This window comes from Equus quagga, chromosome 12 (genome assembly GCF_021613505.1).
Source record: "Equus quagga isolate Etosha38 chromosome 12, UCLA_HA_Equagga_1.0, whole genome shotgun sequence".
NCBI lineage: Eukaryota > Metazoa > Chordata > Mammalia > Perissodactyla > Equidae > Equus > Equus quagga.
The window spans coordinates 46,725,050-46,751,513 of NC_060278.1; the positions used below are offsets into that span (position 1 = coordinate 46,725,050).

Here is a 26,464-nt window from a genome sequence, read left to right on the forward strand (position 1 = left end):
ATAGAGTATCTCTAGAACTATACATATTAAATTGGCTGGAATATTTACTGCAGATGAAGGAAACTAGAAGACCAAATGACAGGGGTGGAAGGAAACTGAGTTTTGTATGTATTGGGCATCGTGTGTGTGTGTGTGTGTGCACGCGCACACGCTTAAACATACTACATTTGCTTCCACGTTCTAAGCGATTGGTATCACCCATCACTGGAATATAGTATTCTTTTGTTTAGGAAAACACTTTAAGGACCTTTTTAGTCAAGAAAAACAAAAAGAATAAGGATAAAAGACATGACATAAGAACATACTGGAGAACTTTAATCAGAGCAGTTTGAGAGAATTGGGATCCTGGGGATAAAGTGAGACCCTGAAACCAGCAGAAGAATGTAAGAGAAAAAAAGAGGGAAGAACAGGAAAAGGAGTGAGAGAAAAAGAAAGCAAGAAAGAGATATTGTGAAAATAGTAATAAGCAGCGGCTCATGGAGCAAACACAACCCAAAACCCTCCCAGTGGTGGAGAACATATTGCATTGTTAGAAGCTGCCTAGGTTATACTATGCTTTAGGCTGCCACCACCATCTTCCCCCCACCTACCCATTCCCTCAAACCTTCAGGGAAACATTGTAGCGCCCAATAGCGCTCTCCTGGCAGGACTGGAGATACAGGGGAGTTGATCAGCATCAGAAATGGGGAGGAGGAAGCAGTGAAAGAGGCAGAAAGTGAGTGAAAAACAGAATGGAACTGAGTACTTAATAGAAACATGTCATGGGAAAAAGAAATAACCAAGACAAGCTACTTAAGAACTAGAAGATATCAAAAGGGGAGGTGCACTGGATTTCAATTTGAAGGATTAAGCTGTATTTATCTAGAATTTTAGAAGATAGAGTAATCGCAGATAGAGATTTTTAGGACACTGTGTTACACTTGCCTGTAATACTTTTAAGAATTTAGCATACTTTCTGGCACATAAAAAACATTATAATTGTTATTTGCTTTTGCTGTAATTTTTTGTTATTGTTGTTGCTTTTGCTGAGGAAGAGTAGCCCTGAGCTAACATCTGTTGCCAATCTTCCTCTTTTTCTTTTTTTACTTGAGGAAGAGTAGCCCTGAGGTAACATCTGTGCCAGTCTCCCTCCACTTTATTTGTGGGTCGCTGCCACAGCACAGCTGACAAGGGGTATAGGTCCGTGCCCGGGATCTGAACCCAGGAACCCAGGCTGCCGAAGCAGAATGTGCTGAACTTAACCACTACGCCACAGGGCCAGCCACTTACTGTTGTTATTTTTATGATTTCTCCCCACTAATCTGCAAACTTCATGAAGGCTAGCCTGAGTCTGTCACGTTCATCCTTGTATCCTCAACATCTAACCTAGTGCCTTGGCCCATAGTAGTTGTTAAATAAATATTTGTCGAATTGAAGAAAATCACCAATTATCAAGGCAGGGAAAAAATATAGTCAAAATTACAGTTGCCTGACAAAGTGAAAAGTGAAATGGAGTTTCACTCTATCTGTCCTTCACTCCTTCATTCAGTGAGCGCTATTACCTTCGACTTACCCTATGTCAGTGACGTGCTAGGCACTAAGGTTTCAGAGATGATTGAAACAGGCTGTCCTCCCCCTGCCCCCAGTGACCTCACACATAAAGGAAAGGCAAACATGTAAGTCATTATAATACCACAGGGTAGATGGTATAATGAAGCTTTGCATGAGAGAGTTAGGGCACTCAGACATAAGAGTGTCCGAAGCCCATCAATGTTGGTCGGAAGACAACACTTAGGCAGCGATATAAAGGATGGTTAGGGGTTTATATGGCAGATGAGGGGTTGAGAGAACGGCATGAGCAGAGGCTGGAGTGCTAAGGAAACAGGATGCCTTTCAAAATCGACAAGACATTGAATATGGGTGGACCCAAGGAGATGAGACTGGATGGCTTACACAACGTGTTAAAGAACAGGGAGACTGCAAAGGATTTGAAGCCAAGAAAAATAATTTGAGTGATACCTCTCTCAACACTGTTTTGAAAAATGGCAAAACCAGAAGAAAAGAGAAGTGTTAGAATGCTCTCTCTCAAGAGTCCAGGCAAGAGATGATGTAAGTCTGTATATAAAGCGTGGGTGATTTGGTGGCAGGCTGAGCAATTGAAGTGGCAAACAGAGGGAGAGGTAGGATATCTGATTTAAAGTGTGAGATCAGGGGCTGGCCCAGTGGCATAGTGGTTACGTTTGTGCGCTCTGTTTGGTGGCCTGGGGTCCGTGGGCCCAGATCCTGGGTGCAGACCTACACACCGCTCATCAAGCCATGCTGTGGCGGTGTCCCACATACAAAATAGAGGAAGACTGGCATGGAAGTTAGCTCAGCAACAATCTTCCTCAAGCAAAAAAAGAGGAAGATTGGCAATAGATATTCGCTCAAGGCCACTCTTCCTCACACACGCAAAAAAAAATGAGTAGATCAGTTCAACTCACTTTTGAAACTCAGGAGCAGAAAGAGGTGGTGAGTTAAACACATATAAAGCTGAAAAAAGTTACATAAACAAACAAATCATAAATTACATATAAAAGGAAACATAAAAATCAGACACAGAAAGCAAAGGGAGAGACACTGGAACAGTTAAGATGATAAAGGTAAACATTTGGTTGCTCAATTAAAATGCAAAAACTTAGCTTGGATGGAAAAGCAAAATCCATTTATTTTCCTTTAGAGAACACCTAAAAATAATAATATATATATATGGTGAAAATCTCAATAAATTTCCTAAAGTAATACTTGCACTGAACATATTTTCTAACTGTAACACAATAAACCCAGAAATAAATTTGCTTAATGTTTACCATAAGAAAAAGCCCAAGCACTGGAAATTGAAAAACAAATTTAAAGAGGGAATAAAAAATGCAAATTGAAAATGAAAATACTACATATCAAAATGTATGAAATGTGGACAATACTACACATAGAAACAAGACATAGTCTAAATGCTTTAATTACTAAAAAGCAACCAGCAGAGTAATAAACATACCAGGCAAGAACTAAAAGAAATTCCATGTTAAGTAACAGTTAGAAAATAATGAAATGTTTAGAAAATAGAAAAAAATTGGAACATCTACAGCTTTGACAATAAGGAATTCATTTTTTTAAAAAAGCTATTACAAACAATGGTATTGGTATATTTTTTGCCCTGAAAATATTCACAATATTTTGTTAATTGAAAGACAACAGGTTAACAATAGTCAATGTATTTTCATTTTTTATAAAGTACATATGGGTAAGCATAGAAATAAAATAATAAAGTAACATTTATTAAGTGCACATGATGTACCAAGCACTGTTTAGGTGTTTCATATACATTGATTGATTCATACTCATAAGAAATCTATGTAGTAATTCTAGGATTCATATACATTGATTGATTCATACTCATAAGAAATCTATGTAGTAATTCTAGGAATTTGCCCAAGGTCATAAGTTATCAAGGGGCAGAGGTCTGGAAGAAGGCACATCAAAATGTTAATAGTATTTGCTTCTGACTGATAGGATTAGAGATGACTTTATTTTGTTTTAAATGACCTGTGTTTTCAGTTTCTCTACAATGGATATGTATTACTGCAATAGATAGGTAGTACGTGAAATAAAGGGTTTTTAAAAAATGGAAACAAGATATTTAGTTAGGAAACCACAAAATGAGTAAAACGACAAAAATCTGCGAGAAGAGTCTTTGAAAAACAGTGATAAAATGTCTGACCATTTCAAGGACAAAAGACAAAAATTTAAAGAAGCAAAATTAGAAATGAGAAATGGAATGGGCAACAGCTAAGATATTTTAACTAAAATATCTATAAATAACATCACGATATATTTTAAAACATCAGTGAACTAAATAATTACCTGGAAATAAATAAAACAGACTCCAATAGATTTATAAAAATCTGAATAGAGCCTTGCAAATGTTAAAGATTTACCTTCTCCGAACGGCTTAAGGCCCAGATAGTTTCATAAACTATTTCTTTTAAACCTTTAAAAACAGTAATCCTCAGGCCTATTCATATTCAATCTATTCAATATATCTAACAAATACAGCAAAAACCTGATATCAAAACCTGAAAATTGCAACACAAGAGAGAAAATTATAACTAATCATGCTTACAAAATTGACTATAAGCATTCTATATAAAATACTAATACAACTGTGGATATCGTGACTTATAATAAGAAATATATATTTGGTCCTCATCCCTGTTTCTTGGCACACAGCTCCCAAAACTCTTGGAATTTCCTAAAGTGATAAGGGTCTTTCGCATGCTAATGAGATGACTGGTGGCTAGGGGTTCCCTCAGGATGGGGCTAGTGACCAGGGCAACCAATCAGCTCAGGTTAGAACTTTCAGCTCCACCCTCTCAACTTCTGGGGAGGGGAGGGGGCTGGAGGTTGAGTTATCACTAATAATCAATGATTTAATCAATCATACCTATGTAAGAAAGCCTCCATAAAAATCCCTGAACTGCAGACTTCAGAAAGCTTCTAGGTTGCCGAACATACGGAAGTGCTGGAAGGACGGTACGCCCCTCCATGAGGGCACGGAAGCTCCAGGTCCCTTCAGCCCCATCTTTAGCCATATGCATCTCTTCCATCTGGCTGTTCCTGAGTTGTATTGTTTCATAATAAATGGGCAATCCAGTAAATAAACTGTTTTCCTGAGTTCTTGAGCTGTTCTAGCTAATGACAGAACCTAAGCAGGAGGTCCTGGGAATCTTCTGTTTGTAGGCAAGTTGGACAGAAGTGGTGGGTAACCTGGGGCCCCACACTTACAAATGGTGTCTGAAGCTGAGGTCGGGAAGAGGCTGTTTTGTGAAACTGAACCCTTAACCTGTAGAATCTGATGGTAGATAGGAGATAGATCTCCAGGTAGATAGTGTCAGAATTGAGTTTAATTGTAGGACATTCAGCTGGTGTCTAAGAATGGCTTGGTAGGAAAACCCACATATTTGTTGACCAGAAGTACTGAGAGTAGAGTGTTGAGTACACAGAAAACAGAGGAGTGATCTTCCTTTTCAACACGGTAATCCCCATGTCATATACTCTACTCAATTCATCTAATAAATATAGCAAAAACCTGATAAATAAGACCTGTAAACTGCAAGACAAGAAAAAAATCATATCTAACCAAGCATACAAAAGTGGATATAAGTATCCTACATAGAATATTGATATAATTTAGTAGTAAATCAAAAGAATAGGGGGCCAGCCCATGGCTGAGTGGTTAAAATTCTGTGTGCTCTGCTTCAGTGGCTTGGGTTCACGGGTTCGGATCCTGGGCACGGACCTGCTCCACTCATCAGCCATGCTGTGGAGGGATCCCACATACAAAGTAGAGGAAGGTTAGCACAGATGTTAGCTCAGAGTTAATCTCCCTCAAGCAAAAAACAAAAAAGGGGGACGATTAACAATGGATGTTAGCTCAGGGCAAATCATCCTTCTCTCCAAAAAACAAAACAAAAAAAGAATAATTAACAATGGCTCAGTTAGATATACTCACAGCACACAATGATGGTTTAATATTAGTATATCCATTAGAAATACATTCTCTAATATGTCAATAGGTCAAAAAGGAAAAACATCATATACAATTATTTTTAATAGATGATGGAAAAGTTATTTGTTACATTCAACTTCCATTCTGGCTTAAAAACTCTAAGAGAGGTAGACATATAATAATAAGTCTGTAATATGATAAAGAATACCAAGCTAAATAAAATTGTCAGCACTGCTACACCAGACTCTCTAGTGACTAGATATATTCCCTGTAAATCAGGAAAAAAACAAGGATTAATGAAGATGCCTGTTGAACAGAAGGTACAGGCCGTTCCAAACCACCCATCCACATGTTTGTCTCTTTGAGGTCCTTCTCCTCTTCAGGGATGGGACCAAGTGAAGTGAGGGAGGTCTCTAAACTGTTGAATTTAAGGAGACACTCTTGGGGGTTTGGAATTGAAGGGTTGGCCCTTGCATGACCCTGACTGTGAGCAACTCCTTAAAGTGGGTGCTGTCAGAGCCTCACTTGCCTCAACTAGTCCCAGCCCTGCTCAAATTCCCTCTCCTGCATACTTTACTAGCTCTCTCTTCCTGAAAGCTCAGGTCTGCCATTTGCAGCCAGCCAGCCCATCTCCAGAACTGCAGATTTCTTAGGAAGAAATTATACAGCAGTCAACTACAAGCCACGTTTCTGAGTTTTCCAACTTCTCTCATTGACTAAATCCTATTACAGCCTCCCCAAACCTTTAGTCCTGTTCCCAAAGAAATCAACTTCATGAATTTGCTAGAGTTAATCTCCGAAGAGCAGATTCTTTTATATCTACAACATATGTGAGAAATTTAAAAGTTGGGAAATTAGTTTTGGTTTTTTTCTTTTTTTGAGGAAGATTAGCCCTGAGTTAACATCTGCCACCAACCCTCCTCTTTCTGCTCAGGAAGACTGGCCCTGAGCTCACATCCGTGCTCGTCTTCCTCTACTTTATATGTGGAACGCCTACCACAGCATGGTTTGACAAGTGGTACCATGTCCACACCCGGGATCCGAACCAGCGAGCACCGGGCCCCCGAAGCAGAACATGCAAACCTAACTGCTATACCATGGGAAGTTAGTTTTCAAATCTTTTTTTTTTTTTTTGAGGAAAATTAGCCCTGAGCTAACATCTGCCACCCATCCTCCTCCTTTTGCTGAGGAAGACTGGCCCTGAGCTAACATCCATGCCCATCTCCCTCTACTTTATATGTGGGACACCTGCCACAGCATGGCTTGACAAGCAGTACATAGGTCCACACCCGGGATCTGAACTGTTGAACCCCAGGCCGCTGAAGCAGAACATGCGAGCTTAACCGCTGCGCCACGGGGCTGGCCCCAGGGAAATTAGTTTTTAGATATTTCTTACAATATATATAACGTTAGGGTCCCAGACAAAATATTTTAACAACTTATTGCCAATTATTCTCTCTAGCTGAAAGAATTTTAAGAGTAAAATAAGATAATGTATGTGGAAAAAAATTTGAAAGTAAAACTACTACATAAATGTTGACTATTATTAGTTACTATTCCCTTTTTATCTAAATGTATCTTAGGCATATGGTCATATATTATTAGAATGCAGCATATTACAAGAGCAAAAAACTAACTATTTTTGACGTAATATTAAAACTTAATAAATAGCGCTTTGGTAAAGCTGACTGAAGAGTGTTACAATAACTTTACTTTGTATAAATCTATAGACGACATCATCCTAATGGCCTAAATCCAGGTGCTTTCTTTCCACATGTTGAAAGAAATAAAAACCAACAGTAAAGTAGTCTATTTGAATATCCTCCATGATATTTTCTTCTTTGAGAGGCAAGTGCTTGCTATTGAACATGTTTCTCAAGATACATCAGAGGCTTACCAGAGTTAAGGTGCATCTAAGGGATCATTTTACAGAAACATCCATCCCAAAAGGTGATAATTTTATTGAAACCAAACTATTTCACGTAGGAACAAGCTAGGCCTACTACTCACATACATAATCTAATTAAGAGTCAAGAGTACAAGATATTTAAAAATATAACAATAAATTTTTAACAGAATAATTTATCTCTACCTTATCAATAAATGTCAGCCTAAAATAGTTTTAGAAAGTATTCCCTAATAAGCTAACGATCATTTATTGAGTATCCTTTCTGGAATTTTCACTAGTAGACTAATGATTATACCACTCACCTAATCGCATCATTGGTCTCTGTAACAGCTCTCAGGTACTCCTTCAAATAAAAATAATCAAAGCAGTATTTCCGAATCTTATAGCCTCGCCATCGCCTCTGAATCTATTGAAGTAAAAGAAAAAGATAAAATATGCCAGAGAACATTTTTTTAGTGAAAATATTAATAATTCTTCAAAATCAAGGTCATGATGGATGATAACTCATATCAAACAAAGTGTTAGGCTTTTCCACTAATATAACTGTTTATATAGTTGCAAATGTAAGTTTTACCCACAGATTTATCATAAAATATTATAAAGACAAAAACATGTCATTATACATATTTTTAAAACATTTATAATTGCCTTACAAATACTAAATGTGAAATTAACTATTGAAAGATTAAAAATTTGCTTTACCATTTCCTGCCATTTCCACAGCCTGACCACATGGATCTTTTGTTTTTCATAACCAACTGACTTGAAGATTGCATTTGGTGTCATGGAAATCAATTTTTTAATGGGCTTTTTAAATTCAGCGGTATCAAAGTCTCTAAACAAAATGTTGTCTTGTATCTTCATCATGACATTTTAATACTTCTTTAACAACAGTTAACATTTATTGAGTTCTTACTATATACAACGCACTATTCTAAGAGTTTTGCTCTCATTTATGTGTTTAGTCTTTAGAATACTGCTATGAGATGAAATACTCATGGGATACTGCTATGAGATGAAATAGAATACTGCTTAGGGATGAAAAAACTGCTAAAGAGAAGCTACGTAATTTTCTCATAATTATACAGCTGCTAGTGATGGATCCAGGAATGAAACTGGGACCTCAGAGAGCCCATTCTCTAAACCACTGCAATATGGAACTGGGAACAAAGTGAACTGCAATTTTCAATGAATGAACATTTCTGTTGACAGTATCTGTTTTTTTCAGATGAGAGGAATGTTGGGGGGTCTAAGAGAAGATACGTAAGAGGGCTGCTAGATGCCTTATAATGCCCCAATAATCATGAGAATCAGTCAATCTCCCCAAGCTCTATCTTTGCTAATATTACCTCTATTAGAAAAACTCAAAACAAAAATAAAAATGTATAGGGGCCAGCCTGGCGGTGTAGCGGTTAATGCACACGGTCCCCTTCTTGGCGGCCCAGGATTCGCTGATTCGGATCCTGGGTGAGGACATAGCACCACTTGGCAAAAGCCATGCTGTGGTAGACGTCCCACATAGAAAGTAGAGGAAGATGAGCATGGATGTTAGCTCAGGGCCAGTCTTCCTCAGCAAAAAGAGGAGGATTGGCAGTAGTTAGCTCAGGGCTAATCTTCCTCAAAAAAATAAACAAATAAAAATGCATAGATCTTAATTTTGTAGGAAAAAAAAATCTCAACTTCTTTAAAGGACTAGAGACAGAAGAAAGAGCAAAAATTGAAAAAATGTTCACTTAGCCTTGCATAAAGATTTAACTTTATTCTCTAAAATTTTATAGCAATTTTGCATATATTTATGAGTTATTCACATACTATATATGATTCTCTTTCTTGATACGATGTCCTTCCAAAGTTTTGCACAGTTAGCTAGGCTAGGAACACGCATTTTCACTAAACATTATTTTTTTTAATAGGAAAGAGTAATTACTATAGAGATTATACCTAAGTGCATTTGGTTTTATCTCATTTGCCTATGACATTTTAACTAAATATGTTGAGTTTAAAATTTTTATAACTTGAACATTGGAGCTATAAGAATAAATAGGAAACATGTTTTACTTGAATTCTGATCCTTTATTTTTCTCTGTTTTAAAATATGGCCATTTAAAAGACTCTAAAGAAGTGTTTTAGTTAACCCCAGTATGAGAATGACTAAAATAATTGAAGTTATGCAAAACTGCTTGTAAGAACAATTAAATCAGAGACAATAATTCCAGAAAGTAAAACGAAGTGAAATAGCAAGCTAATGCAACAACGTTATAGAACGTCTTTCCAAATATTTTTCAAATGATCTTATTTTAGAGATTAATTCTTTAAATGCAAATTAATTTTTCCAGAATTATATACTCAATTTAGAAACTATCTCCCTCTAATTTGACCAAAATCATATTACGACTGATAAGGAAAGAAGAGGAATTGACACAAAGCACTTTCCTAATGAAAAAGAATCATCAATTGGAATATGTATACATGTATAAATCATACATGCAAATAGGTGAATATTTTCCTGGCTTATCTAATTTAATCATTATAGTCTCATTCTGAGGTAGAAATTATTATTAGCCTCATTTGATAGAAGAGGAAATTGGCATTTAGAGAGGGTAAATAATTGCCTAAGGTCATGTAGCTGGTTGGATAACTTCAAATGTTTCAGCATACTCTTACTGCATGCACAGTAATGATCGATCGTATTAAAGAAGAAAAGACTTGTAAACAAAAGTACCTACAGAAAACCCATCATCAGCAACAGGAGTGACTCAGGAGGCAAGAGAAAATATTGGGATATCAAATAGTGTTAAGGGAGGCACTACCTATCACATGAAAACATCATTAAGTTCTAAATAAAATAAGATTAAATGTGCCAGGAAACATAAAAGATGCATGCTGGAGTGTCAAGAAGGAAAGAGGAAGATGTTGATTTATGACTAGGTCCTATCAGCGTAGTGGGCATGTGAGTGGGTGAACAGGCCGCCATCCAGTCAAGTGATTGCTAACTGCTTTCATTCTCATGATAACCTTGTGAATAGGCCATGATCTCTGTTAGAAATGGAGAAACTAAGGTTAAATAACGTGATCAAGGTCACATAACCAGTAAAAGAGGAAATAGCAGTCAGGATACAAACGGAGCTCTGTCGTGGTCTAAAGTCCACTAGAACATCTTATGGATGGACCAAGAAAGAGAGAAAGAGCGTGTGGACGTGTTACAAAGAGAGAAAGCGCGGACGTGTTATAAAGAGAGAGTGTGGCTGTGTTCTTAAATTTAAAAGATATCATTTTCTTATACCGTAGGGAGCCCAGTTTAACCAACAGCTAATTGACATGATAAGACACAATATGCTGAGGTTCTACTGTACTTCCTGTTATAGGAACAAATGACATATTGAATTTTGCCTAAATTTCCTGTTGATATCCCAGTACTAGTGAATAAACTTTTAATTAGAAGGAAAAGTACTTTCAAGAGGCAAGATGACTTTTGATAACATTTCTTCTTAATTTCAAGGTGAAGGGGTTAATACTTCCAAAAAACAAAAGGGAGGGGCTAGTATTCATGTCCTTCAAAGTAATTAGCAACTTTCAAAAGTGTTTGGTATAAAACAATTATTGTCATTGATCAGCTCTGAATAGATAATTTTAAACAAAGCCATTGTGTGCTCAGCAGATTACAGCTTGTTAACGGGCAAGTTCTAAATGACCTCTTAAGCTAGTCAAATCAATGATGCATATTCCTCATTAAGTAACATCAAAATGTAAGTGGTCTTATAAATAATGTTTATTTTAAGCCCTAAAACAAATGGCAAAACCTTGCTATAGCAAAAGCCATCTGCTCATAGGAAAGAGTTTCCCTCCACTGGCTTTACTTTTATTCCTCAAAATTCAAAGTAACCGGAATGCTATCAAAACAGAGAAAAAATAACATTTTCTCACCTAAAATTAAAATGAAGACATGGAAAACAAATTCATCGATAATAACCTACCTAGTATTAATGCTCTAAATGTGTATGAGAGCAAAGAAGTAGAACTCAGTTATTCACAATTACACTATTAGAATGCCCAACATTCCACAAAACTCTACAGTGAGCACAGACGAGTGGGTCTGCTAAATTTTCAAAGATAGGGTGTTTAAAATACAGTAAGTTCCAAGTTTCCATTCTAGCTGTCACTGCATTATCATGTCAAAAATATATATATATAAATCTTAACTGGATATTTTTAGCTAGCAGAAGATTCTGGATAATTATTCCAGGGGCAGTTTCTTCTCTTTAACATTCCATTTCCCGACTCTATCTGACATTATACTTGCTTTCTCTACAAAGACATTTAATCATTTCATGATGATATTGGGACTAGAAGTAGCAGGAAGGGAGAAGAAATAGTCTTGCCTGATGATGGAACATTTAAATAGCTGTCCATCATCAGGCAAAAGCTCGGGATTGTTGAGATGGTCCCTTCCCCCTTATTTCTTAGGCTGACGTTTTGGGACGCCTTTTTCTGCATGAACAAGACTGTGTCTTACTCATTTTGTATTCCTAGAATCTAACATAATGTCTAGTATATGAGACCTTCAGAATCCTTTCCCTGAATTAATTTGTCTATTTAACTGTATCTATCTAATCTTAGAGTCATTATTCTAAACATAAATACTTCATAGTATTAAAAATATGAAAATAGGATTATAAATAGTTTAGGACCTTGCGATGAATCCTTGTATATCTGACACATATTTAACCATTTTTATTTTTATTTTTTTGAGGAAGATTAGCTCTGAGCTAACATCAGTCACTAATCCTCCTCTTTTTGCTGAGGAAGACTGGTCCCGAGCTAACACCCATGCCCATCTTTCTCCACTTTATATGTGGGACACCTGTCACAGCATGGCATGCCAAGTGGTGTATAGGTCCATTCCCAGGATCTGAACAGCAAACCCTGGGCCACTGAAGCAGAAGGTGTAACCTTAGCTGCTGCGCCACCCGGCTGGCCCCCCATTTTTTAATTAAAGACACCATCTAAACTCTTCTCATATTTTTTTTATATCTTAAACACAAGTGGGAAATAAAATAAAATGGTTAATTGATGTTTCCAGTTAGATTAATTTCTGTAAATTAAAGTTTTTTATATAGATCCAGAGCTCTAAGAGGAAAAAGCCAATAAAGTTATGGTTATTTTTCAAGTGGGTTGTTTTAGTCTAGCGCTTCTCTTGTTATTATAGTTTTTATTTTCCTTAAAGTGAGGGTTTCTATCTGAACTAAAATGTTTTGGGGCACTAATTTCAAGTTAAATCTTTTAAAACAACTGCAATAATAAAGGATCAGTGAGAACCTCCAGGTTCCAGCAAAATATCTCTAAGTAAATATATGCGATTGATCAATAACATGTAAAGGTTTCCAGGGTAAAAGGAATTCTACCGGAAACAATCAATTACATCTGTAGTTCTTTAAAACTCTATAAGCTTTCGATTATCACCATTTTTCATTCCTCATAGATCTTTGAAACCGAAAGGAAAAAGTCTGATAACATTTTTGTTTTTGAGGAAGATTAGCCCAGAGCTAACATCTGCTGCCAATCCTCCTCTTTTTTCTGAGGAAGTTTGGCCCTGAGCTAACATCTGTGCCCATCTCCCTCTACTTCATATGTGGGACGCCTACCACAGCATGGCTTGACAAGCAGTGCGTAGGTCCACACTGGGGATCTGAACTGGTGAATCCAGGGCTGCCAAAGTGGGCCATGCAAACTTAACCACTGCGCCACCGGGCCGGCCCCTCTGCCCAGTCTTTGGTCGGCCTGAGATGACACTCAAGTGCTTAAGTAGATGCCCGCTAGAACCAGAAATAGAGAGTTATTTCTACCAGGCTGTCAGAAGATAGATAATTGTACATCTAGATGAGACAGGGAGAGAAATGAGTTGAGCAACTGAATCATAGCGTAAGATTTGTATAAGATACTGAAAGGTATCAAAGAAAGAAAACTGAAAATAAAAGTTGGAGGCCAAATTTAAATAAGATCCACAATGGCATGCCCAGGGTGCTGGAAGAAAAGTAGAACCCTAATCTGGAGCAAAGTAAAATTGAAGACCAAAAGGCAATAGAGTGTCACACAGAGAAACAGGGGGAATAGGGTCCCAGGAGCTAAAATAAAAATTTACTGAGCAATTTATTGCTGTATTAATTGACTTCACTGGCCTAGCAGCAAATCAGTAACAGGGGTTTTGTAAAGGCAAACTGTGGGTTCTGACAGTAGCTTATAGCATAGCAAAGCTCCTTCAAACTTGTACTTATCATGGTCCTTTGGCAAGGACCCAAAGCTCCTGAGGTTTTGCATTCCCGTGCGAACTGCGCTAACCAAATGTTACTTTACCATCCAGTTTATCCACACCACACACGCTAGTCAGGTAACAAAGAAAACCTTACAGATCCCCCAGCAAAGGCTTAAATAATTTCCAACAAAGGCACTTGGGGACTTAGAGAAAAAGTATTTAGAACAAACGACTTTTATTTTACTCCTTGTTTAGAAAAGAATGAGTCAACATTCATTGACTTCTCCAGGGACATTTATTTAACCACCTACTATAAGTCAGGAACTGTAGATTCAGAGACTCAGAAGATAGGATCCGGGCCCCAAGGGGCTTACAGTGTGTAGGGGGTGGATGTAAATTAGTAAGGATAATAAAATGTTACAGGTTCTATAACAGAAGTATGCCAATGGTAAAATAGGAACATAAAAAGAGAGAGTGATCAATTCCACAAGGTAGGGGGATCATAAAGTCTTTAGACAAAAGGTGACCCTTTAAAAAATAAATGCAGCAAATCAAGCCATGAATATCTGTTACATAAAAAAATCATATACACATAATTTATTCTTCATTATAAAAGAGTGAGATCTAGTTAGGAATGGATAGGCTAAAAATAAATTTTTTAAATGCTTCTCTTTTCAAAAATGCTCCACTAGCCTCTTGGGCAATTGACTATAATGTACTTGTTATGCTAGGAGTGAACAGTTAAATATATAACTTGCGTTTGGCTCAGTACATGAGGCAAATTAAGACAAAAATTTTCCTTATCGATTGTACGTGAAGATCCTACTCATGATTTGGGTACCTGTTTATCTATCTGAATATTATTGGCCACATAGATTTTTGGCAGTTATGTTACTCTTAGAGGTTCTTCTTGAATCCTCACTGCCACCCATATTTAAATCATTTCTAGGGTAGTTATTGTAAACAAAGCTACTTTGTAGCTTATGATCTGAAAAGAAAGAGCTGTAGACATCAGAAGCAAAGCTTCAGCTACTGGTATCCAATTAGGGTTGTAATCTGTAGATGTGTACAACTCGAAGCTTTGTGGACCACACAACGGTCTCTTCAGGCGCTCACTCTTGTAGAGAGCAAAATTTTCAGAGCACCATCTTGCAAAAATCCATTTACCACTAGATTCAGTTTGGGTCTCTGTGACCAATCAATGCTAAAAATTAACCTCTGTTAGGGAATCACTTATGGCCTCTATGCAAGTGAGCCTCATTCCCGATTCCTCATCAAAGGAACAGGAAGTACCTAGTCCATTTCCAGGTTAAGCCACCCAACCTCTGAAGGAAGTCTTTGGAGCTCCTTGTTAGAGAAGCGTTTCTATCACAAATTTTCTACAGTAGTATTTACACACTCCAAGTAGTCTTACAAAAATTCCTGAGAGTCTTTAGTGGATCATTCCAGACTCTAGGTAATGCTCATGTCTTCCTTCCCCTCACTTTAATGCCCACTGCATTTCCACTCCTACTCTTCTTTCTTGGAATGTGTCAAATAAAAAGCAAATCCCGACATAGTAAGGGGAGACTTCATTTGAAAGAATTATTGCAAGGAAGAGGGGGTGAGTGACCACTGCTATATGTGGAGATGAGCTATCGCAATAGGGAGAACACTTTGACCATAGGAGTGCAAGCACGTCAAGGATTAGGCAAAAAGTGTTTCCCTTTTAGAGGAAGGGGTAAAAAGGCTAGAAAGAAGTAGATATGGGGAAGTGAGATGAAAGGGTGGCAAATTCAGATAGTAGACCAGAGAACGTTTTACCCTGTAGTCGGCCTATTTTCAGGAGGGGGTGTTAAGGAGATGCTCTCTGCTGGCTGAAGTTCAGGGACCGGGGGAGGGAGCGAACTTAACCACCACAGGGTTAACAAACATATTTTTCCAATTGATCTATGGGGACAAGCAGTTCAGCTAATCATCTGTGAGGTAAAGAATGGGAATTTAGGGAGAGTCTGTGTGTGGCCTCATCGTACATAAAGGAGCAGGAGCATCTGTGCCTCGTATCTAAGTCATATGGGGAGGGGTGGATTTTTGGCAGAAAGCTATTTCCAAAACACAAAAGGGTGGGGGAATTTTTAAACTTTGCTGTTTTCCAGGATCATAGGACTCAGGGAAAGTTCAACATTGTCCATTGACGTTAATCAAAGACAAGTTGACTTTGGGCAATGCGATGAGGAAATGCAGCTTTAGTATGATGAGGGAATAAGCCAAAAACTCTGCCTTCCATGTGGCTTGGATTGATGGGGGTTCTTAGATGTGCCGAGTCTAGGTAAAAGGAAGCTTAACGATTCAAGTCAGATTAGAATTCTATACACAGATTTGGAGCTAAACAATAATAAGAGAATGCATTTTTCTAACCCTATCTTCTGTGCCTCTGTCTTCCCCTGGTGACCTATAAGGACATCTAAGTCTTCAGTCATCAACTGCTCTAGGCTCTTGCTCATCTCTTGCTTTTTACTTTGGAGATGCATCTGACATGGGGTAAATAGAAAAGAAAGAATCTAACAGTATTGTAGGCTCAGAGGTTAAGTCTTTGGCAGAAATGTACAGAGCATCAAGATCTCCTAAATTCCCAGACTCAAGCATTCTAGTAAAAGAGGAAAACTAAATTGTTTTCCTATATTACTGTATCATTACGAAAGGTAAATAGCCCGCTGTAGCTGGAGTATCTGCCTCTGGCTCAGGAAAGAAGCAAGAAGATCCACTTCTTCCTCTTGTTTCTTTCCTTAAACTACAGAAGAACAGAGAGGTAGACGGACAGATATACTGGAGATGTCCCTGGGCTAGGCCCTCAGCACACTCACACGTGTAGAGGAAAGAATTCTTAATGTTAATTTACCTGCCCTGGGTCAACATACGACTTTCAGAAGGTAATTTGCTACCTTGCCTCACCCAAAACGAAATCCATTATTAACAGAAGTAAGAACAGATTAATGAAAGAAAATATAAGGCAACGTAGGTGTTAAGGATATTAATGAAACGCACTTAAGTAATTTCTCCACTTCTAATAGCTTAACAATTAAGCTATCACCATATTGCCTGAGAAAAAAGAAATAATATTTTTGTTGTGCCCCTTCCCCAAATCTCTGCAGAAACCAAGTTCAAGCACTATAATCACTAAATTCACCTTTCTATTGGGAAAATAACACATAAAAATGAAATAGAAATGATAGAAATAAAACTTCTAAGCTGGCAACTGACTTTATTACTGTTAAATCATATGAATAATTTCTAATTGATTTGTATTGGGCAGGAATCTTATATTCCAGAACCATGTTCATCTATTTATCATAATATTCTATATGACACATGGAAACGAATACATTGCTTCATTAATATTTACAGTCTTTCTCTAGATATGGCCCAGAGATATTTAACATTCTAAAACATAAGCATTGCTAATTACATGTTTTACATTTTACTCTTAATTTTTAATACTGCCAGGATTATTTAGTATAACTAACTTTTTAACCATGTACTCTTTTCTCTCTTTACCATTAGCATATCAATCAAATTTGCATTATTCTGGTTTGCTCATTTTATTAAAAGCGAATTCAGGGCACAATTGACTTTTCATTTGTTTAACAAGTGAAGAAATATTTACCCTGACAGCCATTTCATTGTAGAGATTCATCTTCATAGTATAATATGCTAACTGTGAATCAAGAAAAAAAAGATGGCATATATTTCAGTTACAGAAAGACACTGCAGCCTATTTTTACATATAAAAGATAAGAATCTTTATACATAATACATAATAAGAGTTCTAGGCTTAGAAAAATGAAATCAAACTTTGTATTGAAGAGATAGGCTTCCTAATACATAATGCAGGCTTAACCAGAAAAATCTATGGTAGTCAAACTAGGAGCTAATGGAGATATATGATCATAAAGTGCTCTCCGCTGAGTTTGATAATCAATGGTGCTCTACTGAGGATAGAATAACAAAGCAGAAATATTCACAAGTGCTGGTGACACGCAGTATTGTATGATTTATTCACTGGGGTTCTTTTAGCCAAAACTCACAGAAACATAAAAGGAATTCATATTTCAAGACGTCTGGTTTAATGAAAAATTCAAAGAAATGCTGTCTTCAGTCGAAATCGTTCAAGGATATGGATGCAGTGATGGAGCAAAATTGTGCCTTCCAACCATCTGTACAAAATGTTATGTACTTAGATGCCTCCTGAGTAATCCTTGGGAATTTTGTTTCATTTAATATTCATTTTAACACCATAAAATCATAAATACAATAATATCACGTTACAGCAAATCCCCTGATATAGTGAAGGCTTCCTAAAGTCTTGGTTTCTTTCTAGTAGAGACACATTTATCTATTAATATACAAATCTCTATTACAGTAAATAATCGTTTAGCAACATAACTTATTTCAATGAAAATATTGCTTTAAATAAAGCTTCCACATATGTTCTATCTTTTAATTAAAAATGTAAAATTAACACAACTCAATGTACGATAAACAGTAAAAGCAATGAAACATATTTTTTCAACACAAAATACAACTTCATCCATTTTTATTCACTCAAAATTCATTCGACTAATATAATCTGAGCCCGGGTAATAGATGTTACGTTTCAGATAAAAAATCAGAGAAGAGTGCCTTACCAGGTAATAGATGCTACATTTCAGACAAAAAATCAGAGAAGAGTGCCTTAATCTTTTACATCGGGGTTTTCTTCCCCACGACAAATAGGAATTCATATAAAAGGGTTTCACTGTAATTAGTATTGTTTGAATTGCCTGGTCTGAGCCACAGCAAATTGTCTGTGGAGAGCAGAAGGGCTGGATTATTTATCAACAGTCTGAGTAATTAAGAAACAGTTGGCTGCAATATGTTATTTACAAATGAACACAATAATGTTACTTCATTTTAAATTCTCTTTCTTTGTTATAGTAAGCGAGGCATAATTCTTGGTATTTGAGGTGAATTTAAAATATTGACTTTAATATCGTATTTCTCCAAGTCCTCTTGAGGCAAATATAACCACTAAATATTTTTATACAGAAGAAACACAGTGGAAATTATATATTTGAAGACGTTTGGGTTCCGAAAAAGATAACTGTTTCTAATCTTTATCACATTGTTGTTCAGGTAGCAGTGGTGAGTGTGTCTGAGTTTTCGAGCCACAGATCTGAGTTCAATTCCTGACATTGTTTTTTTTTTAAAAAAAAGATTTGAAATTGTATTTTATTCATGTAGGTTGCATTGACATCAGTGAGGTATTATTCATGACTGTTAAAAATTATGAGCTAACCTAATGCCCAGCAAAGCCAGGTTTCTTTTTAAGTGTTAGTACTTTTATTTTTTGTTTTTTATTTTTTTAATTTATTTTATTGCAGTAACATTGGATTATAACATTAGATAGCTTTCAGATGTACATCGTAATATATTTCAAATTCTGTGTAGATTACATCATATTCACTGCCCAAAAACTAATTATAGTCCATCACCTCACATGAGAGTCTAATCACCCCTTTCACCTTCCTCCCCTCCCCCCTTGCCCTATGGTAACCAGCAATCCAATCTCTGTTGCTGTGTGTTTGTTTGTCTTTGTTTTTATCTTCTATTTATGAGTGACCTGACAGCTGTGTGGCTTTGAACAAGTTACGTAAAGTCTCTCAGTCTTGATTTCCATCCTTACAAAATGGGTCATTACCTACTTCATAGAGTTGTTGTGAAGATTAAAATTCAATAAAGTATTTAAGGGGCTTGGGACATAATTGATGGTCATTACAAACGGGATTATCAGTAGTATAGTTACACGTTTTGTGGCTAAAAGTAAGTAATTTAGCTGTAAGTAAAATTCCAAAATGAATAAGAGGTTACATTTTATTCTGAAAGAAGAGGAGAGAGAGATATAGCTTTTAAGCCTGAGAATTCTGAATTTTACAGGTAAAAGGTGGAAAAGCATTTTTTTTTTTTTGGTGAGGAAATCGGCCCTGAGCTAACATCTGTGCCAATCTTCCTCTATTTTGTATGTGGGACACCACCACAGCATGGCATGATGAGCGGTGTGTAGGTCCACACCCAGGATCCGAACCTGCAGACCCCAGGCTGCGGAAGCGGAGTGCACAAACTTAACCACTATGCTATCTGGCTGACCCCTAGAAAAAAGCACTTTCATTCCATTGTATCATTCCCATGTGAACCACCAACTGATATTATATTTATTCTCAATTCACTAGGCCAGATGCTTTTGAAAGTACCAAAAATACATATGCAAGAAAAATACTGTATGAGTCCACTCATATGAGGTACCTGGAACAGTCAAATCCACAAAGAAAGCAGAACAGAGGTTACCAGGGGCGAGGGGAAGAGGGGAGTTACTGTTCCATTTGAGATGATGGAAGAGTTTTGGAGATTAGGATTACGCAGAGGAAAGGGAATTATAGGTAGATAATAAAAAGAAAAGCAGAGACACAAAATCACAGGAACCAGAGGAGAAAACCGATGTGAAGCTTGGAGTCGTCAACAGTAACAAACGTGGCAAAGGTCACACAGAAGGTGGACTGTACAAGGACAGAAGTGCTAGGATCACTTTAGACAGGTTCTGTATTTTTAGACAGCATTTCAGACAGTTTTTCAGCATTTGAACATGAAATCAACCACTTGTTAGCTGTATGGACTTTGTCACATCACCTAGCTCAATTTTTAGGTTTCTGAAATTTTTTTCTGGAGAACGTATTCCTTTTAAGTACATAATCAGGGGCTGGTCCAGTGGCACAGGGGTTAAGTGCACATGTTCCGTTTCGGTGGCCTGAGGTTTGCCAGTTCGGATCCCGGGTGTGGACATAGCACACATCAAGCCATGCTGTGGTAGGTGTCCCAAATATGAAGTAGAGGAAGATGGGCATGGATGTTAGCTCAGGGCCAGTCTTCCTCAGCAAAAAGAGGAGGATTGGCAGCAGTTAGCTCAGGGCTTATCTTCCTCAAAAAAAAAAAAAATCAATTTTATGAGTGGTTAATCCATGAGGACCTTTTGGACAGAGTGGTGATTCAGTGGGATTGGACCATGATCACTGATGGGAACATGAGTTTCTTCCTTTTTTTTCTTTCTATCAGATGAATTACAGTGGGGGGAGAATAAATGAGAACCACTCTCCTAGAGGTCAAGTGACATTCAAAGCTCACCACAATCAGGTCCCAATTTTTTTCCAATTGTGTCTCATCACTCCATTCCTTTAAACCTCAGTCTGATCAATTATTATTTTTTCTTCTTCACCTCCATGCTCCTGTTACTCCCCTTGTCTGAAATGTCTTACCATTCTTTTCTAGCTATCTAAATCCTATCTCTTCAGTTTTTCTTGCAAGCATTTATGAGAAACTACCTTTCTCCCCCATTCCAAGCAAAAGCAACTAGAAGAAGCTGGCATTCCCCTAGCTCCAATGGATACTTTCAAACCACAGGCAGTACTCCTTTAAAAACCACAATGACAACAAAAAACCAAAAAACTTACTTTTTAATCTCAAGCTTTTCACATTTATCACTCTCTATCCCATTTTGGCGTTGTCATTCCTCCTCAGGTCTCCAGATTATACTATCCTTCTTCTCGCTTCCTTCTCGCCTCTCTTTGACCTACTCCAACCATATGATCTAAAGATTCTGACACCAAGCTAAAGGTCTTACTCTTCATGGCAACTCCTGCCATTATCTTGATCCTACAAATTCATGTAGACAACACATTCAACCACGTAATCTCACAAGGGCCTGCCTTTCTCAGTCCCAATGGCCTCCATTTCAGTTTAGCCTTACATTCCCATAGCCACATTCCAGACCTTGAGAACTGAAAATGTTCCTCCTCTTGAATCTTGAACTCAGATTCCAAATTCCTCTCCTTAAAGCCCTGGTGGCTTAATTTCTATTAAAGGCTCTTGCACCTAGTTTAGACCCATCTAGTATACATATTTCCTCTTCCTCAGTTTTAAGTTCCTCCTTCACATAGTTTTATATACAATGGCTACATGGTATTTTTCTACATGAGCATACCATAAATTATTTAATTTTTCTTTTATTTTTGATCATTTAGGTGGGAGACCAGGAAAAGATGAGTTTCACAGAGAAAATGGTCAATCATTTTAAAGTAATACATATTTATAACAATTTTGAATAGTACATCTATATAAACTTGACGAGATCAACTGGCTTCATTTACTAGATTGGGCAACACAGAGGAGATATTTGCAGTAAGGTGATGGCCATGGAAACTTGAGAAGCCATATCCATAAAGATAACAGATCTGATGAACCTGAGTCCTTGTTAGTTTCCACATCAGTGCCATCCTCATTTAATAATTTTGAGTATAATCATTAAAATCACATTATCAAATAATCACGAGTACTTTGTGCATATGCTTTGCCTGTTTGCTGGTAACTGATACCAATCTGGCCATTATCAAAACAGCTGATTGTTAAAATAAACTTTCTTTTTCCACAGAAAAAACTAAAAGCCAATTATATGATTTCTCGTAGTTACTTATTAATATAATCTTTGAAAGCAGGTGAACCAAATCTAAATTCATTTCACAATTGTAATGAAAATATGTTAGTAAAGTTTTGAATTAATATTAGTAAGTCAGAGTCTTAAGTTATTCAGCCTGGTATTTATGTAAAATGAAAGACCCAAAGGGAAAAATATATTATGTTTCAGTTTTCTGCTCTGACACTGAAGGGTGATAAATGTTGCCCCATTAACTTATAACTGATTTGGAAGTCTTACAAAGACATTTATAAACAGACTTGGGCATTTTCTCATTTATAGAAGAAACATCTATTCATCTAATAAAGAGAAATAAAAATGTCTGTACAAGCAACCATGTCAATCTCATCAGTTTTTTTAAACTTTTAAAAGAAATTTTATTTATTTATTTATTTATTTATTTGTGTGTGAGGAAGATTTTCCCTGAGCTAACATCCATTGCCAAGCCTTCTCTTTTTTTTTGCTTGAGGAAGATGGGCTCTGAGCTAACATCTGTGCCAATCTTCCTCTACTTTATATGTGGGATGCCACCACAGCATGGCTTGACAAGCAGTGCTAGATCCACGTCCAGGATCTGAACCTGTGAACCCTGGGTCATCGAAGTGGAGCATGCGAACTTAACTACTGCACCACTAGGCTGGCCCCAAATCTTTATAATTTAAGATTAATCTATTTTTTAATAATAATTATCTTTATAAATTAAATGGTTCTACCATAGGCTATTAATACACTTTAAGAAAAAATTTTAATTAAATTCTGTTAATGTGGTTGCCATACATTTGTTGTGCACTGACTGATCTCAATTTACAAACATAACATTGAACTCTTTAGGACTATAGCTATATACATTTATTTCATGATAATGCATATAGAATTAATCATATATATTAGGGTAGCACTTATACTTTGCTGCTCTCAGAGTATGGTGATAAAAATAGTATATTTGATATTAAACATAATGTAAACTACGTAATGGTAAAATATTAAAAAGAAAAGGATAACAAGATGGATCCGGCTCTTCTGTTATAGGTTAGATTGATGAATTCACTCAGGTAACTTGGATCAAAGGGCTAGTGATCCAAAAGAGGCAGACGGAAGAATATTTCAACATTTTTCTGGTATTATCACCTAAAGAAACGACTACTTTCACTTCACCACTTATGAAATAGAGCAGGGAGTAGTAAGGACAAGCTAGAACATTATACAGTTGAAAACAAGAAGGGCCCCGATACGGTAGGACCGTTTGAGCATCCGGTGGGAAGGGCAGGTTGAAGTAAGATTACAGTGAGCGTTCACAGGGATGAAATACATGTGCACTGAGCACACGCATCAGGTGACTACAAAAAAGAAGAAGAAATAATAAAAATAATAAATAAGAGCAGAAAAGAAGAATCAGAGCATATTCTCACTAACGGGAGAAGATTTTCAAGATTGGGAATCAATGGTCCTAGACCCCTGAGATGGATAAATTTGGGTTATGTTGCCAGATAGAGTGGCCTGAAAGTCAGCAGGAAGGCCAGAAATGGAGCTTGAAAATAAAAATAAACAAAAACAGTCAGCTAGGAAGCAAGAAAGAGTCAAATCACAAAAGAAAATTGGAACGGCTCTATGATTGTATGTTAACGAGGGCACTGCAGTGGAGAATGCATGACACTTTAGGGCTGGATAAGCTAGTTGGTGTCACTGTGAGAATTATTTGAAAGCTAGATAGAAATATTCTGGTATAGCAGAATGTTGAGAGAGGCTGTCTGAAAATACAGAACCTGTCTAAAGTGATCCTAGGACTTCTGTCCTTGTACAGTTCACCTTCTGTTTGACCTTTGCCACGTTTGTGACTGTTAACGATTCCAAGTTTCCCGTCAGCTTTCTCCTCTGGTTCCTGTGATTTTTGTGTCCCTGCTTTGCTTTTTATTATCTACCTATAATTCCCTTTCCTCTGCCTAAATCCTACCTAATACATTCCACAAGCCTCAACTCTTGGCCCTCTGCTCTACCGCTCAGATACTTCCAGCAGGTAGAAAATCCTGTCCTCTTGTAAGGAAGCTCTAAAACCTTTATCTCCAGCTCTGACTTTTAATCTAAGCTCCCATTCAATAGTTCACTTTAATAAGCATTTGTTGAGTGCTAATTATGATGTTCCAGACACTCTGCTGAGAGACAGCAAAATCTCCTTACAAGATATCACCACACGGAGGTGTCCTAACATCATCACAGACTCCAAAAGCTCAAAATATCTTTTGGTAAGCTTCACTGAGTGCCCCATTCAGAATGTTTCTTATAAGCATCCATGCTTCTGTTATCATTATAACTATTAATCAGCTGTGCTGAGATAAAAAGGCAGCTATCTTGGTAGCTTACCAAAAAAAGTTTATTTCTTACTCACATTATATGTGGGCTGAGGTTCCCTGTAGCTATGTTCCACATGTCTCTTCATCTTAGCCCCAAGGCTGAAGGAGCCCAAGACGGAGGTGTGCCATTCTTGTGCCAGATGGGAAGAGAGAGACAGCCTCTTAAAGCTTCACCGTGGGTGTGGCATATGTCTCATTTGCTCACAACACATGTCCTAGCCCAGCATTAATGGGGTGGGGATGAATCATTCTTTTATGAGGAAGGTGGTAGTGAATAATTTGGGCATATATTGACACTAATCACCAGCCACACTGACCATAACAAAGTCTTCCAACTTACATCCCCATGAATCCTTCATTGACCCAGTTAGCAAAAATTTCTGCAGGCTTTCCATGTGAAATTTACTGGGGTATGTTTGAGATTAATAGAGTAATCACTGCCTTTCAGGAGCTCCCAGTCAAATGAGAGATGTAAATAAACAAATGTATCACAGCGATGCAAATGCCTACATGAGCAAGGCATTAGGAAGGCACACCTAACATTGACAGTCTCCCATCATTCTCCACTCAGCCTCAGGAGATCAGGGAAGGTTAATCTTTTAAGTGAAGTCTTGAACAATAAGTAGGAATTCAGACCAATGGCAGGCAGGTCGGAGTGAAGAAGGGCATTCCAGGCAGAGTAAACAGCATCCGTAAACACCTGTAGGATATTGCATATTTTGGCAATGGCAATGGTTTAATTGTCCAAAGTATATTTATACAGGTGTAGCAAGAAGAGAGGTCAGGGAAGAAGCAAGCATGAGACTGTGAAAAACCTGACATGTCAGGTTGAAGAGTGTGAACTTCATGCCGTGTGCTAGGGTGAGGAGGACTGAAGTCATGAGAGGAAAACGATGAAGTTTAGATTGGAATCAGGAGATTTTCATGAGGGAAGATGGAGAATTTGATGACCGATAGCTGACAGGGGTTAGGGAGAAGGAGGTGGTGGGGAGTCTGGGATGACTCTCAGGCTTGGGTTTCTGGTTGAATGGTTGTACCATTTACCCGTGTACAGGAAAATAGAAGGAGGAGCTGAGTTGGGGTAGCTAAGGGATATGCAGAGAAGATTTTTGGTAAGTATTTAGCATTTGGATCTATACGATCAGCAACTGAGAACCTTGGGCACATCATTTAATCTCTGTGAGCCTCCATTTCTCATCTAGCAAACGAAGATAACGCCTGCACTTTCTGCTTGACAGACTTGCTGGAAAATATGGAACAATGAATGAAAAGATGTTTTTAAACAAGAAATTCTCTTGAAAATAAAGGAAATTATTTTACAAAAGTCACATTCACCTCCTTACCAACATTCTGCTACTCCCCAAACTCAGCCATCTAGATCAACATCCTTACTGTTTCCCATTATAAGATGCTCATTCCTAATTTCAAAACTTCATTCATGCTGTTCCTAATTGAAATGTCCTTCCCTCTCCCCAGTCTACAATCTTCTGGTCCCCTGAAGGTCAGCTCAAGTCTTATTTCTCTGACCTTTAGAGATAACATTAACTCCCCATCTGAGCACTTATTATCTGTCCATATCTGTGTTGGGGTGGGGGAGGGGTGAGTCTCTTTTAAATTGACTTTCCTTTTTAATTTATTTAATAGATAATACATTCATATTGCTTAAAATTCAAAAGCTACAAAAGCATTTATAGTAAAAGTCTCTTTCCTATGTTTATTCCTCAAGTACTCAGTTCTCTTCCCCCAGGTAATTAATATCATCGGTTTTTGTGATCTCTCTAGAGATTCTTCCAGAAACAAGCAAATTAAATCAGTGGCTTTCAAATTATGCTCTTATGGCTCAAGTGACAATAGAGGCCACAAGGAAAGAGCCCAAGCAGTTGCGCTTCTTCAGTTT

General features: G+C 37.3%; 1 protein-coding gene across 3 annotated transcripts in view; it reads right to left on the reverse strand.

The window, feature by feature from the left end:
- SPATA17 (spermatogenesis associated 17) overlaps positions 1-26,464 on the reverse strand; it is a 196,395-nt gene that overhangs the window by 148,527 nt on the left and 21,404 nt on the right. For 2 of the 3 annotated variants that reach the window (XR_006891207.1, XM_046679664.1), the window contains exons 4-5: positions 17,327-17,377; positions 7,736-7,839 (exon numbers count right to left, since the gene is read on the reverse strand). Coding sequence is in view for 2 of the 3 variants with exons in the window: in XM_046679664.1 (XP_046535620.1) it covers positions 7,736-7,839; positions 17,327-17,377 (155 nt within the window). In the remaining variant the exon portion in view is untranslated. The remainder of the gene's footprint in view (positions 1-7,735; positions 7,840-17,326; positions 17,378-26,464) is intronic. The other variant, XM_046679665.1, reaches the window with a different exon arrangement.